Here is a 19,658-nt window from a genome sequence, read left to right as displayed (position 1 = left end):
TCATACCACAGACTTTAAAAATGGGACCCATTACCTCCCTTACTGGCACTCAGTATCAAGGGTTGGAATTGGGGGTTAAATCCCCAAAATGATTCCCAGGCACGGCACCGCTGCTGCCCACTGCTCCCCTCAGCTGCCAGGGGGTGATCAGAGGGATGGGTCAAATGCAGGACAAAATTCACCACACCTAGTGTGTGTGTGACAATCATTGGTACTTTAACTTTAACTATAAGCCACTACTTTATTCCCACATCCTGCGCTTCATACAATGCTACGGCTAATTTATGGATTTTTCCGGGTTCACAAGCCGCCAATATATTTTGCCTTTGTCACATCAGACCAGTGAAATTGACCAAAAAATATTCACAATAAATTAAACGCAATAATTCAGTCCGACATACAGCGTGTTATGCACTTACAGTACGCTCATCAAGACACAACGAAATGCCTATGACGCAGCCCAAATCCAAAAACCATCGACCCGGCTATCGAAAAAGGAAACAGCCACCACACGGAATGGAAATCCACCACCACAAAGGGGACACCGAAATGCCGGACCGCCATGTGCCAAAGAAGATGGTTTCAGCGTGCAGGAGGACAAGGACTAAGACCGCGATCAATTAATTTTCCAGAAGGCTACTGTATGCCGTGCTACTGGCACTGTCTTTTGTTAAATTTGGGAATGAACATAAACGCATGTGTAAATAGTTCATGTTTAAATGAATACACCTGCATCATACAGTATATATACGTATGTACAAAATATTTTGTTTCTAAAAATTAAGTCTGTGCAGCTTATAATTTTGGTGTGCTTTATAGCCTGGAAATAACGGTATAAATACAGTAAATAATGAATGAAATGGTTGAATAAATTCAACATAACTTTTACCAGGGTCTCTGCAGGTTTCAACAAGCCAAATTTAAGACCTTTTAAGACTTGTTTAAGGCCGTAATGAATACATTTTAAGACCCATTTCACATCGATACAGGCAAAAAAATACAAAAGTACAAAAGAACTGAAGGAAAAAACATGAAGTTTATGCATGTTTTAAATAAAAAGTCATGTCAATTGATTTTTAAGACCTTTCAAAATTGTATTTAAGACCTTTTATGAGATTTTAGGAGAATTTTAGACATTTTAAGGCCTTAAATTCAAATTATTATTAATTAAGACCTTTTTCAGACTTTTTAAGACCCCGCAGATACTCTGTTTTACTTTTATTGCAGACCAATGAGCGACGAGGGAGGAGGAAGAGCCACAAGGACAACACTTTTTTACTTTGCTATGGATAATTTGTTGAATTCAATTGTGTTTATAAGTTTGTTCATCAAAGTGCTGGTACTTGCAACGGTTGGTGCCTTATTTTAGTAAAATATATATTTTTAAAAAGCAGATAGAGTGAGTCACCTATGATTGGGATTCTTTGTTTGGGCAGTCGATTCCGCGAAATGATACATGGGCAAACAATTTGTAATGTGCAATGTTTGGTCGTAGGTTAACAGAAACTGCACAAAAACCATCCTCAAAGACAGAATAAAAACCGAGGTAACAGTATTTAAAACAAATAACACATTTTTACATTCTGTGTAAAACATTACACTAGGGTTGCACGGTATATCGGTATTAGTATAGTACCGCGATACTAATGAATCATTTTCGGTACGATACCGTCTCTGAATTGCTGGTTTATGAGCAAACGAGCATGTTCGGCGGCACACAATCACAGAGTACTTACAAGCAGACACAGTGTGGAGACAGAAAAGGGAGACCGGACGCATTTTGGCTTAAAATCTAACGATAAAGGTGAAGCTATAACACTGAAACGCCCTCAGGAAGAGGTGCTTTGAGAAATAACTGGCTAGCTAGCGGATAACGTCCATCCGCCGTCTGTCGTGTTTTAGCTACTTCTAAATCACTAATCCTTGACTCCATCGCAACAAATAAAGTAAGTTTCTTACAAGTATCATCCCTGCAGGACGAGGAATATTAAACATGCTTCACTACACAGCTCACCGGCATCACAATGTAAACAAACGCCATGGGTGGATCAGCACTCGACATCCACTGTGATGATACCAATTACAGGAGCATATCTAGTCGATACTACTATGATTATGTCAATATTTTTTGGCATCACAACATTTTATTTTGTTTTTTGTTTTTTTTATACTAGGTTTATAAACTCAGGAAATATGTCCCTGGACACATGAGGACTTTGAATATGACCAATGTATGATCTTGTAACTACTTGGTATTGGATTGATACCCGAATTTGTGGTATCATCCAAAACTAATGTAAAGTATCAAACAACAGAAGAATAAGTGATTATTACATTTTAACAGAAGTGTAGATAAAACATGTTAAAAGAGAACGTAAGCAGATATTAACAGTAAATGAACAAGTAGATTAATAATCCATTTTCTACCGCTTGTCCTTCATAATGTTGACAAAATCATAGAATGGAAAATGACACAATATGTTACTGCATACGTCAGCAGACTAATTAGGAGTCTTTGTTTGTTTACTTACTACTAAAAGACAAGTTTTCTAGTATGTTCACTATTTTATTTAAGGACTTAACTGCAATAAGAAACATATGTTTAATGTACCCTAAGATTTTTTGTTAAAATAAAGTCAATAATGCAATTTTTTTGTGAGCCCCTTTATTTCGAAAAGTACCGAAATAATTGTAGTACCGGTACCAAAATATTGGTCTCGTTACAGCACTACATTACACATTACATTATAATGTTCAATAGAAAAAAACGGATTGACCATGCCTCACCATGAAATATTAGACAACTGTAATGTGAAACCTTGTTATAGCCTTCACCAAAGTACACCCACAGGAGACATTGAGCCAGTGACATACTGTATAGCGATGACACCATTCGTTTAGCAATATAGAGTGCATGAACGCAACAAATCTGCCTATTCGAGATGTACAGATGTAACACTTGCCCGACACTGCTCGACTTAATGACGCAGTAACCATGTGTCCAGTTAAACATGATGCTAATGGACCTTTGCCCTTACTGCCATCTCATGAGCGAGAGTCAACAGAGTGGACACGGCTGGGATGAGTCATGCCAGCAGGTTTTCTATTCCCGTGTGTGTGTAGTATTTCTAACATCCGTACACCTGTTGGGCAATAGCATGGCGGTACGTCTTTGACACCAAGTCAGCAAAGAAGCAGAAGAGGACCTGGACAAGGCTGACATGGACCCCCACGCACAATATTCAGCACCTGAGCTCTAAGGAGTGTTTAACAGGCTGGTGTCTCTGTTTGAGATGCTATGGAGACGCAGACGTTTATTCTACACGCCGTAAATAGTCGAGAGTTTTAAAATTCCTAGGGTTGCCATGTGCTCGATTAAAATCAGCTATAAAAGAAAAAAAAAGTGCATTATAAGATTAATGAAATGATTTCCCAGTGCAGGGTGTGAAGTGAGATGGTGTCATGTGTACAAATTACACTTGTACATCAAAGCGTGGGAGGTTTTCTTGTGCCTCTTTCAAGTCTGAGGTGCACCCTGCTTCCCTTAGATCTAAGCATGTTTCCGCCTCCGTATGTGACCCACCGGCACTTGATAAAGAGGCTCAAAAAACGAAGATGGATGGACGACTGATCAGCAGGCTGTACTTTATTTTTCCCTCATTAAAGGTTTCACATAGAAGCACTTTATTGATGTTATGATGAATTTTTAAAACACTTAGTGCATCCTCCTCAGTGTCTTTGGCTTGTAATTATGTATGGTTTCAGGCCTGTTTAAAGAAGAATGGCTGCAGACTGCAAGGCCATTTACTTACTAGGGAATGTCAATTTAGAAGTCAATTATCATTGTTAAAGTGGCTGTGCCATGATACACCAAAAACAACACTGACTGGCACGTGAATGCAGTGTGATACACAAACTAACATGTTAGTACTACTCCGTTGTGTCAACAATACATACTATTAAAGGCCTACTGAAATGAATTTTGTATGTGTGTCATACTTGATCATTTCGCGATATTGCCATATTTTTGCTGAAAGGATTTAGTAGAGAACATTGACGATAAAGTTTGCAACTTTTGGTCGCTGATAAAAAAAGCCTTGCCTGCACTGGAAGTAGCGTGACGTCACAGGTTGAAGGGCTCCTCACATTTTTCCCATTGTTTACAATGCAGCGAGAGCGATTCGGACCGAGAAAGCGCCGATTACCCCGTTAATTTGAGCGAGGATAAAAGATTTGTGGATGAGGAACGTGAGAGTGAAGGACTAGAGTGCAGTGCAGGACGTATCTTGTTTCGCTCTGACCGTAACTTAGGTACAAGGGTTCATTGGATTCCACACGCTCTCCTTTTTCTATTGTGGATCACGGATTTGTATTTTAAACCACCTCTGATACTATATCCTCTTGAAAATGAGAGTTGAGAACGCGAAATGGACATTCACAGTGACTTTTATCTCCACGACAATACATCGGCGAAGCACTTTAGCTACGGAGCTAACGTGATAGCACCAGGCTTAAATGCAGATAGAAACAAAAGAAATAAACCCCTGACTGGAAGGATAGACAAAAAATCAACAATACTATTAAACCATGGACCTGTAACTACACGGTTAATGCTTTCCAGCCTGGCGAAGCTTAACAATGCTGTTGCTAACGACGCCATTGAAGCTAACATAGCAACGGGACCTCACAGAGCTATGCTAAAAACATTAGCGCTCCACCTACGCCAGCCAGCCCTCATCTGCTCATCAACACCCGTGCTCACCTGCGTTCCAGCGATCGACGGAGCGACGAAGGACTTCACCCGATCATAGATGCGGTCGGCGGCCCGGAGGTGGAGGAAGTCAAGGTGAGGTCTGCGGTTAGCGCGTCTGCTATCCATCTCAAAGTCCTCCTGGTTGTGTTGCTGTAGTCCGCCGCTAATACACCGATCCCACCTTCAGCTTTCTTCTTTGCAGTCTTCATTGTTCATTAAACACATTGCAAAAGATTCACCAACACAGATGTCCAGGATACTGTGGAATTATGTGGTGAAAACAGAGCTTTTTGTATTGGATCCAATGGGTCCGAATACTTCCGTTTCAACCATTCACGTCACGCGCATACGTCATCATACATAGACGTTGTCAACCGGAAGTTTCGCGGGAAATTTAAAATTGCACTTTATAAGTTAACCCGGCCATATTGGCATGTGTTTCAATGTTAAGATTTCATCATTGATATATAAACTATCAGACTGCGTGGTCGGTAGTAGTGGGTTTCAGTAGGCATTTAAGCACAACACATTAGTATGATAAATACTATATAAAGTTTTTCCACCAGGGCTCAGTCACAGATTTCAAACTCAAGACTGCTTTTTCAGAGAGACTTAAAAGTATTTTCTATGTAGTTTTGTGCACACTAGCGTGTTACGATAAATATGCTCACATAAATGGGTCTGTTCAGTTGGAGCTCCAGCTCTACAATTGGGCATTTGCATGTGTCTGCTGGCACGAAATGTCAATCCTTCCATCCGTTTTCTACCACTCCTGCAGGGAGATGGAGCCTATCCCAGCTTAAAAAGCTAACTAGACTTTCGACTGGTGCACCCAGAACAGCCCATATCACCCCCATTCTATCCAGTCTTCATTGGCTTCCAGTTAAATTCCGCATTGAGTTTAAGATTTTAGTTCTGAAATTCCGTGCGTTGCATGGTGGGGCCCCTCAGTACTTCACTGACTTGTTATGCCCCTACTCTTCAGGGCGCAGCCTGCGGTCTTCAGGCCAGGGTCTCCTAAAGATCCCAAAAACTTGTTTTAAAACCCGTGGAGACCTGGCATTCCAGGCTATAGTTCCCAGACTCTGGAACAACTTGCACCAGTCCCTCCGTGATCTTGACTGTGTTGAAACTTTTAAGAAACATTTGAAAACGTGTCTTTTTAGTAAGGCTTTTAGTTAATCCACCTTTTAACTATCATTTTCAATCCCCTTGAACCTTTTTTATGATGTTGCCCCTGTTGTTTTGAATTGAATTTTTGCCTTACTTTACCTATGTTTTGTACAGCGCTTTGTGATTTTATCTGTGAAAAGCGCTTTATAAATCAAATTTACTTACTTACTACTTTCTTACTAACTAGCTAGCTGCTAAACTAAGCTAGTCCCTGTCTGAGGACACTGCGCATCTGCTCCCTCACACCGCTGCTACTCTTTGCCTTTTGCTCTAAAGACAAGAACTCAACTCGGTGAAAGAAACAATGCGAGTATAGCTCCATGTTCTTCGTGCACTATTCTCATGGATAGGTTGGCCCTTCTAGAGGGCCGTGTTTGCCAGTTTGAGCAGAGTCATTTCGTAACTATAGACGGCGTTTGCTAGCTTTAGCTGTAGCGAGTTGACTAGTCCAGTTTGTAGCAGCCCTAAGCAGCCTACAAGCCACGATGAACCAGTTGAGACGCATAATAGATTTAGCTTTTTAGCTAGTCCTATATCCCAGTCTACCGAACACCACATCTTAGTCATAGGGGACTCCATCATCCGGAATTTACAGCTTAGTAAACCAGCCACAATTAGGTGGATTCCCAGGGCAAGAGCACCCGAAATTGAAGCTAGTCTTAGGGACCTGACTCGTAGCAGGCCTAGTAAACATGTACGACTGGCTAATCGCAACACTAGCTACGCGAACATAGTTGGAGACGTCGGCTCCAATGACACTAGGATGAGAGAGTCAGAGATTAAAAAGAGGAACATAGCTAGGACTTGTAATCTCGCTAGAAAGATGTCTCGGCATCGAGTACTTGTCTCTGGCCCCCTGCTTGGGAGAGGCAATGATGAGAGGTATAGCAGAATAGTCTCGCTTAACAAGTGGCTGGCTAGTTTTTGTAGAGAACAGGGACTAACATTTATTGTTAATTGGCCCTCTTTCTCGAGCTTGCTGAGAAGGGACGGCCTTCACCCTAACCGGGAAGGTGCTATCGCTCTTTCTAAGATTATAGATTACTATTTGAGTCACACTTGGCTAACTACACTAGAGCAAATTCGGACACAGGCAATTACAGTGCCTGTTAGCCCGAGTGAGGAGTCAGTTAAGCTAGAATTAACCAGAACCAGGCTGGAAAATTCCTGCACACTTAGCATTTCTCGTAGAATAATACATAACTTCATACATAACTCTACAGTTTGCATATCAGCCCCATATAGGAGTGGACGATGCTGTTATCTACCTGCTGCATCATGCTCACTCTCACCTGGATGGTGGGAAGGGCACTGTGAGGATCATGTTTTTTGATTTCTCCAGTGCCTTTAACACCATTCAGCCAATTCTGATGAGTGACAAGTTGCTCAGGATGGGTGTCAGTTCATCCATTGTCTCCTGGATCACTGATTACTTGTCTGACAGGCCCCAGTTTGTGCGACTGGGGAGCTCCGTGTCGGATACTGTGGTCAGTGGTGTAGGTGCTCCACAGGGGACCGTCCTGTCTCCTTTCCTGTTCACCCTGTACACCTCAGACTTCCAGTATAGTTCCAGGTTCTGCCACCTGCAGAAATACTGTGACGACTCTGCTGTGGTCGGGTGTATCGGAGAGGGACGGGAATTGGAGTACAGGACACTGATCGCTGACTTTGTGGAGTGGTCTCAGGCGAACCATCTGGTCCTTAATGTGGACAAGACCAAGGAACTGGTCATCGACTTCAGGAAGAGAGTGACCCCGGTGGAGCCCATCAAGATCCAGGGCCGGGAGGTGGCAGTAGTGGAGCAGTACAAGTACCTGGGAGTCCACTTGAACAGCAGACTGGACTGGAAGGACAACTGCAAAGCGGTTTACAAGAAGGGTATGAGCAGACTCTTTTTCCTGAGGAAGCTTAGGTCATTCAATGTGTGCAGCAAGCTGTTGGAGATATTTTATCAGTCTGTTGTGGCCAGTGCACTGTACTTTGCAGTGGTTTGTTGGGGGAGCAGCACCAGCAAAAGGGACTCAAACCGGATTGATAATCTGATCCGGAAAGCCGGCCAAACTATTGGCATGCAATTGGAGGCGTTTGTGTCAGTGAGGGACAGTAGGTCACTGGACAAACTGCTGGCCATCATGGACAATCCTGCCCATCCACTCCACCAGACAATTAAGGGACAGCGGAGTTCATACTCCAACAGGCTCCTTCAACTTCCTTCCCGCACTGTGCGATTCAAGAACTCCTTCATTCCACACTCCATCCAGCTGTATAATCACTCGGCATACAGCAATAGATGACATCTGCCTATTACCTGACACCTGACATGTTAGCTACTTCTCTTTGTTTATGTCTATTTTCTATTTCCTGCTGGACCTACTCTCTATTTTATGCTGCTGCTGTCATATAGACTGTATATACATATGTATGTATATATAATATTGTACATGGTCATTGGTTTATATTGCATATATGTTATAGACATAATATATCTGTATATAAATTACTCTGTACACATATTATGTATATATTCGTATATATGTTAGATTTTTTTTTATAGCTATATCAGTCTATTTATACCTGCATTGTCCTTTCCATCATTGTAACTGAGCTACTGTGTTGAACAATTTCCCTTGTGGATCATTAAAGTTTGTCTAAGTCTAAGTCTAACTTACATAATGTTTGTTCTGGAGTGCTAGAGGTAGACATGCATACTACTGAGGTGGCAAAATTATGACATGTTAAATATATCGCAGCACAAAGCAAATAATCAAGATCCCCATTATATCAATTCCTACATGTGATCGAAATTATTCAAGACGCACTACACAAAATAGACGTAACGTTATTAATATCAGTGACAAAAATGCCTCAAAACAGCCCACTACCTATAATATGGGATTTTTAAACATCAGATCATTGTCTCCCAAAGCGCTAATAGTTAATGAGGTCATTAGAGACAACAATCTTAATATCATTGGTCTCAGTGAAACTTGGCTAAACACAGATGAATTGTTTCCACTTCACGAGTTCACATATTGCCCGTCCCCTTAAAAAGGGTGGAGAGGTTGCACTAATATCCAATGAAAACCTTAACCCTAACCTAAGTGATGAATATAAATCATTTGAGGTTCTTACTATGATGTCTGTCACACTGCTACCTCTCCATCTGGCTGTTATCAATCGCCCCCCTATGCCCTGTTCGGACTTTATCGGTGAATGTTCAGAGTTTGTTGCTGATCTAGTGACGCACGCAGATAATATAATTATAATGTGAGATTTTAATATCCATATGAATACCCCGTTAGACCCTCCTTGCGTGGCGCTCCGGACTATAATTGATAGCTTTGGTCTTACACAAATAATAAATGAACCCACGCATCGCAACAGTAATACGATAGATCTAATCCTTGTCCGGGGTGTCACCACCTCCAAAGTTATGGCACTCCCATACACTAAAATAATGTCCGATCACTACCTTATCACATTTGAAGTTCTGACTCATTGTCAACAAGCTACTAATAACCAATGCTTTAGCACCCGCAAAATGATTGCTGCCACAACTACAACTCTTGCTGGCCTACTGCCCTCGGTAATGGCACCATTCCCAAATGATGTGGGCTCTAATGATAACCTCCCTAACAATTTTAACGATAATGTCCGGTGCTATACTATTGATAGTTCTTGCCCTGATGTGGGATCTGAGCCAAGGATGTGGTGGTGGCTTGTGCAGCCCTTTAAGACATTTGCGATTAAGGGCTATATAAGTAAACTTTGATTGATTGATTGATTGATTGATTAATTGAGTGACTTAGGGCAGAAGACTGACTACACCCAGGAGTTGTACTGGTCACGACTCGCCAGTCAGTCATAGAGCAAATACACAGACAGACAATCATTCACACTCCTATTCATACTGAGTGGTGACCGAACAGGTTCAGCCACTAGATCACCAGTGACTTTGCAAAAATTGTGAATATGTCATTCTGATCATGTTGGAAAATAAAATACTTGTTTTTTAAAAATGGCTATGTAAAGCAAGCCATTCACCATTCTTCCAAAAAGCAAACATACTGTATTTAAACCACACAAGAACATGATTAAGGCTATACTTGTCTTTATCTGTTTTGCTGCATAATTATTGCACACATATAGAAAAATTATGTCTTATTCTTTGTAACAGTATCATCTCCTTCATTGCATGTATTATTGAATGTATTATAGTGCTGAGTGATTAATTGAAAAATAATCTAAATCTACATTTAAAGCTTCTAACTGACGTAAAACTGCAGTGAATATAATAGCCTGTTACTTTTTGCTATATTGCAGATCCATCCACACATCTATTAAAGTGGATTAACCAAGTATTCTGTTGTTTGGATACATTAGTTTTGGGAATCCTACAAACTTGGGTGTTGATCCAATACTTGGCAGTATTGTTCATGCTGATACTAAATTTGTTTAAGATCATTGAATGATCACAACTATAATCAGACAAAAACACAAGATGGTGATGGTGCTGTAACAATATCAAGTAAATATTCAAATGATGTCCTTATTCTCTTTTACATACAAAACATTTAACAAAAGTAAATAGTGCAAAATTAATAAACAAAAACAAAAAAATACTATTGGCTCTAATTTCTTGAAATATAACAAACGACAAAAAACGATTTTGTTATAATAAAAACAACAACAATCTAATCACTGTAGTATCGACCATTAACTGATACTATACTTGGTATAATTACTGTCCATATTTACCCTCATTCAAGAGCTCTCGCTTAGTGGTTAGCATATCCTCTTACGATGTGTAGTGTAGCTTGTTAAGCTATTCCTTGTCTTCCGGTCCTGCAGAACTAATGATACTTGTAAGAAACATTATTTACTTGCCACCATGGAGGAGAGGATAGTGATTCCAAAGCAGCTTCGAGGACGCTACATTGTCCGTTTGATTGTCTCTGTTAAATGTGTGGACGGAGCTAGAATGTGTTAACATGCATTATCACAAAACGGTGATAGTATTAAAAGCTATATAGTACCATATATCGTCTGTATCACACAACTTTATTGTACATTAACCGAAATCGAGGTAGACGGTTCAATAAATCGTGGTATAGATGTTTGCTATAATTGTCCAGCCCTAATATTAAGTCACCACAGGGAAATATGATGTGTAACATAACATCACCTTTGCCCATGTTTATCACAGGAAAGATTTGGAAAACATCTGTGCAGACTTACAAGCAAAGTGATGTGATGCCTTACAATGACTAAGAGGGGAAGTCTTTACATCTTGTGGACACTCATTGGAAACATCCTGCCTACACATGACTACTACAGCAGATGAAAAGAACAAGCTGATGAACAGATGTGAGGAAACTTCCTCTGGCTTCTGTTTTAAGTCTTGGTAATTAACATGTCCCTCTATTCACCACAAAGTTTGGGTAAATGATCTCTTCTCAATTATCACAACAGTTTAAAACATTTACCAACAAAATAGGAGGTCTAATTATTGGAGATTTAGAGATATGTATATACAAAACAATAAATGTACAGCAATAGACTGTATTGGACTAGGAGGGGGAAAAAACATGTACACACTCCTGCATCAATACCATCCATCCATCCATTTTCTCCTGCTTGTCCCTTTCATGGTGGCGGGGGGTACTGGAGCCTATCTCAGCTGCATTCGGGCGGGAGGCGGGGTACACCCTGGACAAGTCGCCACCTTTACACAGGGCCAACACAGATAGACAACATTCACACTCACATTCACACACTAGGGCCAATTTTAGTGTTGGCTTCAATACCCACATGACAAGTCTAACTAACTAATGACACGTTTGACTCCTACCAGTTGGGATCACATATCCATCATATATTTTCCATTCAGAACTAGTTACCACAGAATTCTAACTAATGTCATATTGAGGCTTTTGGCTTCTTCTACGATGGATGAGAGAAGTGCTGCTCTCTCCCCTCAATGAGACATTGTACCTCATGTTGCGTTACTGGCGTTTATGCGTCACCCTAAAGGAAGGACAACTCTCCTTTGCCAAGCCACATTCTTTGACAAGTATAAAATACACCTCCCACATTGAGAGCCACAACAAAAAAAATAATAATTATCCACTTGCTGGAATGCATGGGTCTAAAAGAAACCAATCAAATGCTCCCAGCTGTCATTGCATCACCTCGAGACATCCAAAGGGCATGGATGCACATTTAGAACCAAGTGTTAACAATGCTAGACATTTAAATAAATCTGCATCAATGTACCATACCGGGGAGCAAATCTGACAAACTGATGTTTCATGATAACAAGCTTAAAGTTATACCATTGTACAATATGTGCACAAAAAACAGACCAATTTGAACATGGTCTTGAAGAAAATAGTCTACTAACTCCAGTATTTTCCATACATTCATTTTGAAAACATTATTTATTGTAACTCTGCTTCTGAACACATACCAGCTGGTTTGCCAGGCAGTAGGAAGAGGTAGCAGGACAAAGTTGTTGGCAACTGAGCGACATTGTTGTTATATTTAGTGAGTATTTAGACCTCTCTAGATACTAGAACGTATAACAGTAAATTAATTCACATTTTTTGGTACTGTATGGAGCCTTCGGTTTGATACAGAGACAGACTGAATTTCCATACCTCATGCATCAAAAGTGACAGACAGGAAGTGTTTCTTGTGACTTGGCAATTAAATACAAGCAGTCACAAAAGGCAAAGTATTCACTGCGAGAGCAAATATCCCGACATGCCCGGGGAGTGTGCATTACCACCGTTCCATAATTTGGTAACATCTCGCCATCCGGGTGAAAAACGTAAATTGGGGATGCCCAAAGTACAGTGTAGATCAGACCTGGGCATTCTGCGGCCCGCGGCCGCATCCGGCCCTTTGTGCGTCCCTGTCCGGCCCGCGTGAGGCCAATTATAAATTACAAAATAAATTTAAAAAGTATCTATGTCGAGTGTGCAATACAACGGTGCTGCTTTTGTTTTGAAAATCGTTATTTGTATTACTTCCGTGTGGACGTATGCGTGTGCGTGATTGTGAGTGAATGTGAACAGCTGCAATCATTAATTACAAAATAAAGTTGAAAAAACATCTATGTTGTGCGCGCAATACAACTGTGCTGCTTTTATTTTGAAAATTATTATTTATGGGCGTGTGTCCGTGTGTAACCTGCGAGTGAAGGTGCACATGCAGCGACAAGTGATGCACGGTTTACACCCGAGACGCTAAAAAGAGAAAAGTTGATGAAGAATGGCGTGTTTCCAACAAGACATGGACTGCCATGCAACGTTCTCTCTAAGGTGCGTGCCTGCGCAATTGCGCACTGCTCAAGCGTCTGCTGCACGCAGCAAATATATGCCGCGCACCAAATCAAATCCCATCTGAATTCTAAACAAAATAAACATATTTATTCTATGTAATTTTGCAATGCAACTTTGAGTGACAGTGACAACAAGCGGCCCTAACGGTGTTCGTCAACACTGTTCAATTGAACACCGTTCAATTATTGTAACGTCTATCGAGATGCTTCGAGGACAGGAATTATATCGATCACTTTATTGAGCAAAACTGTTTATATTCGGCCATAACCACACCAAAAACATAAGTAAAACACTTCTATCTCGAAAAACTAGTCATTTTCTGCCGTACAAACCAGGCCAAAACCAACTTGTCATCTGTCACCAACACGCATAGCACTAAACCACTGGTGCGTTTATGGCCACACAAAAAGTCGGACAACTCAAACATCACACAAAGTTACACTATGACTCCTCAGTCATACGTGTGCTTATTTTACTGTCATTTATTATTAATGTTAATTTATTTATATTAGTCATGGAATGTTGTTACATACACTATGTTGAAGTATTACTATTATTATTAATTATTATTATTATTATTATTATTATTATTATTATTTATCTTACGGTATATATCAAAAATAATATTGAGCAAAATTTAATTGAAATATTGTCGATGTGGCCCTCCAGCAGTGCTCGGGTTGCTCATGCGGCCCCCGGTAAAAATTAATTGCCCACCCCTGGTGTAGATTGTGGCATTAAACCAAAATATTACCCAAAAAATGGGATTATAGAGAAAAAGGAATGTTCTTTAGACTTTTGAAAAAATACATGCACATGTGTCATTGTCAATTACGCAAATCAGACAATTGGACAGCGACGTCATCTAAATCCCCGCCAACTCACCACCACAAATAGGTTACAGTCCTGTGGGAAACACTACACTCCAAGCAAGAAGCTTCAATGTCACCCAGTAGCATTTAGAAATCTGCAAAGGTCGGACAATCTTGGGTTGGATCAGAACATGTTGCATATATTCATAAATATCCATTATACTTCAGCATAGGCCTGTAATAGTATCTGTAACATCCTTACATTAGCAAAATTGAAAAAAATATATGTTTATTGGATCAAGCCACACCCAAAGCATATGTGGTATGTAGGGAGCCGTTGTCAAAGGGGGTGCCATTTTTATTTATTTACCTATTTCTACTATTTTTTTTTTAGTGCAACTGCTCAGTGGCTTCGTGGTTAGAGTGTCCGCCCTGAGATCGGTAGGCTGTGAGTTCAAACCCCGGACGAGTCATACCAAAGACTATAAAAATGGGACTCACTCAGCATTAAGGGTTGGAATTGGGGGTTAAATCCCCAAAATGATTTCCGAGCGGAGCCACCGGTGCTGCTCACTGCTCCCCTCACTTCCCAGGGAGTGGAACAAGTGGATGGGTCAAATGCAGAGATGAATTTCACCACACCTAGTGTGTGTGTGACTATCAGTGGTACTTTAACTTTAACATAAGCCGTCGCAACATTTATTGGTACTCTCGCAGATTCGCAATGACTAAAAGAAAAAACAAGGCAAGAAGAAGGAAGGAGGGAAAAAGAAAGAAAAACGAAAAAAAAAGACTGATTCAGTATCGTCAATTCAATTTATAAGGACATTTTTAATCGTGTAACACATCATAACTATTGTTATGAGAGTGTAAACTTGCTATGTTTTTGTATTATATATCAGGGCCAGCCATGAGCATTTTTATTAATTAAAATAAAATAATTTATGTTTTTGTATAGTCTTTCTTACAAATAAACTGTAAGGAAAAATAAATCAGAGCCAGGTGGTTCTTGGTTCAAATCTCGACTCTGATGTGCTTGCTTGGGTTTATTCTGGATACTCCGGTTTCCAACCACAGCCAAAAAAACATACAGTATATGTCCGGTTAATTAGAGGCTATAGACTTTATTAGAGATTAGCATAACGGTCTTGGCAACGGTTTTGTTTAGAATGTCGGCAGGTGGGATGAATAGTCCAACCAGATGAAGTGACTGTCAGACTGTAATGTCTGTGGAGCAGACAGATGATGCAGTGCATGGCTCAGAGGGACTGATTGTATGCGAAGGGCACAGTTTATCATCGCCCATCACAATCGTCTGCTGGTCGCATGCAGTCTGAAAAGCAGACTTCCACTAAACGTCTGGCAGTTTTACGAAGGGAAAAAAAAAATGTGCACGATTGCCAGCCACAACTGTGTCCAATTTCTTTAGGGCAGCCTGACGGCCTCGGAAGACCACGTGAAAAAGAAGTTCAATTTTTGGGGAATTTAATACCAACCATCAGGCTGTAAAAAATAAAAAAAATAAAAAAAGAATCACATGCTGCGCGCAAGTCCTGTTCAAACACAAAGCTGCTCACTGTGCAACCTTCAGGGCACAACCCAGTCAGCTTGGTCTACAAATACATATTTGGATTATTTGTCGTGGATAAAATGATGGCAACAGCTCTGCTTGTGCGGAATTTCCACTTTGATGTAATCCTTCTGCACAAGTCATGGTTTACCTCATTTGGTTCAGGTTTTCACATACAAATTACAGGCTGCAACATACACTATATTGCCAAAAGTATTTGGCCACCCTTCCAAATGATCAGAATCAGGTGTCCTAATCACTTGGTGTATAAAATCAAACACTTAGGCATGGAGTCTGTTTCTACAAACATTTGTAAAAGAATGGGCCGCTCTTAAAAGCTCAGTGATTTCCAGCGTGGAACTGTCATAGGATGCCACCTGTGCAACAAATCCAGTCGTGAAATGTCCTCGCTCCTATATATTCCAAAGTCAACTGTCGGCTTTATTATAAGAAAATGGAAGAGTTTGGGAACAACAGCAACTCCGCCACGAAGTGGTAGGCCACGTAAACTGACAGATAGGGGTCTGCGGAAGAATTATGGTGTGCGGTTGTTTTTCAGGAGTTGGGCTCGGCCCCTTAGGTCCATTGAAAGGAACTTTGAATGCTAAAGGATACCAAAACATTTTGGACAATTCCATGTTCCCAACCAGTTTGGAGCAAGCCCCTTCCTCTTCCAACATGACTGTACACCAGTGCACAAAGCAAGGTCCATAAAGACATGGATGGCAGAGTCCGATGTAGATGAATTTGACTGGCCTGCACAGAGTCCTGACCTGAACCCGATAGAACACCTTTGGGATTAATTAGAACGGAGACTGAGAGTCAGGCATTCTCAACCAACATCAGTGTGTGACCTCACCAATGCGCTTTTGGAAAACTGATCGAAAATTCCTACAAACACACTTTGCAACCTTGTGGACAGCCTTCCCAGAAGAGTTGAAGCTGTAATAGCTGCAATAGGTGGACCGACATCATATTGAACCCTATGGGTTAGGAATGGGATGGCACTTCAAGTTCATAAGTGAGTCAAGGCAGAGGGCCAAATACTTTTGGCAATATAGTGTACTACCGAACACACCCAATAAAAATCAAACATAATCATTCAAAATGTAAGCCATTTAACAATAAGTGTATTCATCTTGTGGTTTCAGTTGAGATGCAGTGTCTTGCAAAGTTAATAGTTCAGTTACTTTGTTGTTATAGTGGAGGGGTATAACAGAAACATGTCTTAGTATGAATTATTGACACTGTTTAGAAACTCACTATATTGCAGAAAGTGTCCTTATTGTTGTGGCCAGTGAATTGATTTTTCTGATCTTTGCCAAACAAATTGCACACATTATGTTAGCAATAAATAGCCTTGTCTTCTATATCAAAATGTTTAATAACAAGTGACTGTCATTTTACCCTCATATTTTACCACAGCGCCATCTCCAGTCTGTGCCTCCTGTGCTCAGCATCAGAGAAGTAAAAGGGACCCCTAGTGTTTGTGTGACAGTGCAAGCTGGTTATTATTTGCCCTCAGGGCTGCCTCGTTCAAGACAATATACAATAACTACATGAGGCAATTCCTGAAGGAATTGCGTGTGAATGCTCCAATGCTTAAGGTGAACTGAAATGCTGACAGAATGTAGTATGAATGTAAGAATAGTTTGAATGTTGGAATGGTTTGAATGTTGAAGAGTTTGAAATTCCAGGAAAAATGGAATTTGGTTTGTAACTTGGGAAAGTGTTAGTTGGATGAGTGGAATGTGTGGATGTTAGAATGGTTTGAATAGGTTGAAAAATGTGGAAATTGTGGAAGTGTGGAAAATGATTAATTCATTTTGAATGGGGAAAATGTCCCTAAAAACTGGGAATTCTTGGAAATACAGGAATTGTTTTCAATTGCTGAAGGATAGCACACAATTCCTGAACAGGCTGAATATTTTGAATTTGGAACCTTTTGAATCGGATAAAAAATTTGGGAGTTGTGGAATTTGAAAAATTAATTTCTGGAAAAGAGGCAATTTTTTGAAAATGCTAAAAAAAAAAAATGTGAATGTTGTGAATGAGTTGAAATGGTTGGTGTTGGAATTTTTCCAAATCGGTCGAGAAATGTTGAACTAGTAACATTTTTAATTGAGAAATGGTATTACGGAATTCCTGGAATTTCGGGGGAAAGCGGGAATTTTTCCAGTTAAAAAAAAACAACTTCGTTTTTTGTCCTGATTAAGACGAATGTCTTGACTTTGGAACGGTTTAAATGTGTTGAAAATTGTGGAAGGAGTAGTCGCCAGAAAAAAAGGGTAGAAATAGGGCTTTGGAAAACCAGGAATTCTAGAAAATACTGGAATTTTTTTGGAACTCGGAAAAAAAGTAGCTTAAATTTCCAGGAGGGTGAAATGTGTTGACGGTGGAAATGGTGGAAGTTTGAAAAACGGCCAATTCATTTTGAATGGGAAAAATGTCCCGGAAAACCTGGAATTCTGGGAAATCTGGGAATTTGTCAAGGGAAAGCCCGCGATTCTGAACAGTTTGAAGTTGTAACGGTTTGAATCGGGTGAAAAATGTGGAAGGTAGAGCGCGCCGAAATATGGAGAAGAAGAAGAAGTTGAATAATAAATAGATGCATTTTGGTGTAGAAAACCATGTGTGAATGCTTTGGAGCATTGGAGCATTCACACAATAAATAGATGAATGTTGGTGTAGAAAAGCATGTGTGAGTATGTTGGAGCATTCACACAATAAATATGTTGTTTGAGGCCAGGATGGTGTGCTTGTCTTCTACACTGGACCCAAAGCGGGGATATAACATGTGTCTTACCGGCTGCTGTATGTGACGCGATGAGGTTCCTCTCCCAGGCGGCTGGGGATGCTGCCGCCTCTGCCGCTGCCCTCCATGCCGTAAATAGTCGCTGCCAGCGGCTTTGTTGTCCCTCTTCTCCCGCACGTTGGAGGCTCCGTCTCCCTGGCCGTCTTCGCCGGAGTCGAAGCTACTGAAGTTCCACACGATGAGCGTCTGGACCAGGAGTACCGTGAGGGCTGCGATAAGGGCGGACCGGGACCGGCGGGCCAGCCGGCGAGCACACACGCCGCCGACCATGTTCGCAGCGGGCTGCACGATGCCGGAGGAGCGCCGGTGTGTGTGTGTGTGAGCGGCCAGGTTGGAGAGCGCTGAGGGTGAAGTACGAAGGAGGGAGAGAGGGGAGGGAAGCAGGGAGGATGAGCCACACGGCGGCGGAGGAGGATGCGGGAAGAGGAGCGCGACAAGGGGAGGGACTGCGCCACCTTGTGGTGGAACTTGCCATGCAGGTTCCACCACAGAATCGCGCGCCTACCTGTTATGATGGAAAACTCTTCTTCATTGTATTACCAATTTGTTCAAACATACACTATATTGCCAAAAGCATTTGGCCACCTGCCTTGACTCACATATGAACTTGAAGTGCCATCCCATTCCTAACCCATAGGGTCCAACAGGATGTCGTTCCACATCTTGCAGCTATTACAGCTTCAACTCTTCTGGGAAGGCTGTCCACAAGGTTGCAGAGTGTGTTTATAGGAATTTTCCACCATTCTTCCAAAAGTGCATTGGTGAGGTCACACACTGATGTTGGTCGAGAAGGCCTGGCTCTCAGTCTCCGTACTAATTCATCCCATTGGTGTTCTATCGGGTTCAGGTCAGGACTCTGTGCAGGCCAGTCAAGTTCATCCACACCAGACTCTGTCATCCATGTCTTTATGGACCTTGCTTTGTGCACTGGTGCACAGTCATGTTAGAAGAGGAAGGGGTCCGCTCCAAACTGTTCCCACAAGGTTCGGAACATGGAATTGTCCATGTTTCACTGGAACTAAGGGGCCAAGCCCAACTCCAGAAAAACAACTCCCCCACTATAATTCCCCCTCCACCAAATTTCACACTCGGCACAATGCAGTCCGAAATGTAGCGTTCTCCTAGCAACCTCCAAACCCAGACTCGTCCATCAGATTGCCAGATGGAAAAGTGTGATTCATCACTCCAG

At 41.2% G+C, this 19,658-nt stretch overlaps 1 protein-coding gene across 1 annotated transcript in view; it reads right to left on the bottom strand.

Annotated features, from left to right (window-relative positions):
• Window positions 1-18,819, bottom strand: part of xylt1 (xylosyltransferase I) — a 295,672-nt gene extending 276,853 nt beyond the window's left edge. The window contains exon 1 of the mRNA XM_062032690.1: window positions 18,461-18,819. Coding sequence (XP_061888674.1) covers window positions 18,461-18,739 — 279 coding nt within the window. The 5' untranslated portion in view covers window positions 18,740-18,819. The remainder of the gene's footprint in view (window positions 1-18,460) is intronic.
• Window positions 18,820-19,658: the final 839 nt, after the last annotated feature.

This window comes from Entelurus aequoreus, linkage group LG22 (assembly GCF_033978785.1).
Source record: "Entelurus aequoreus isolate RoL-2023_Sb linkage group LG22, RoL_Eaeq_v1.1, whole genome shotgun sequence".
Classification (NCBI taxonomy): domain Eukaryota; kingdom Metazoa; phylum Chordata; class Actinopteri; order Syngnathiformes; family Syngnathidae; genus Entelurus; species Entelurus aequoreus.
The sequence above is the reverse complement of the archived record's forward strand: the minus strand, read 5'-3'. Positions and strand labels throughout refer to the sequence as shown.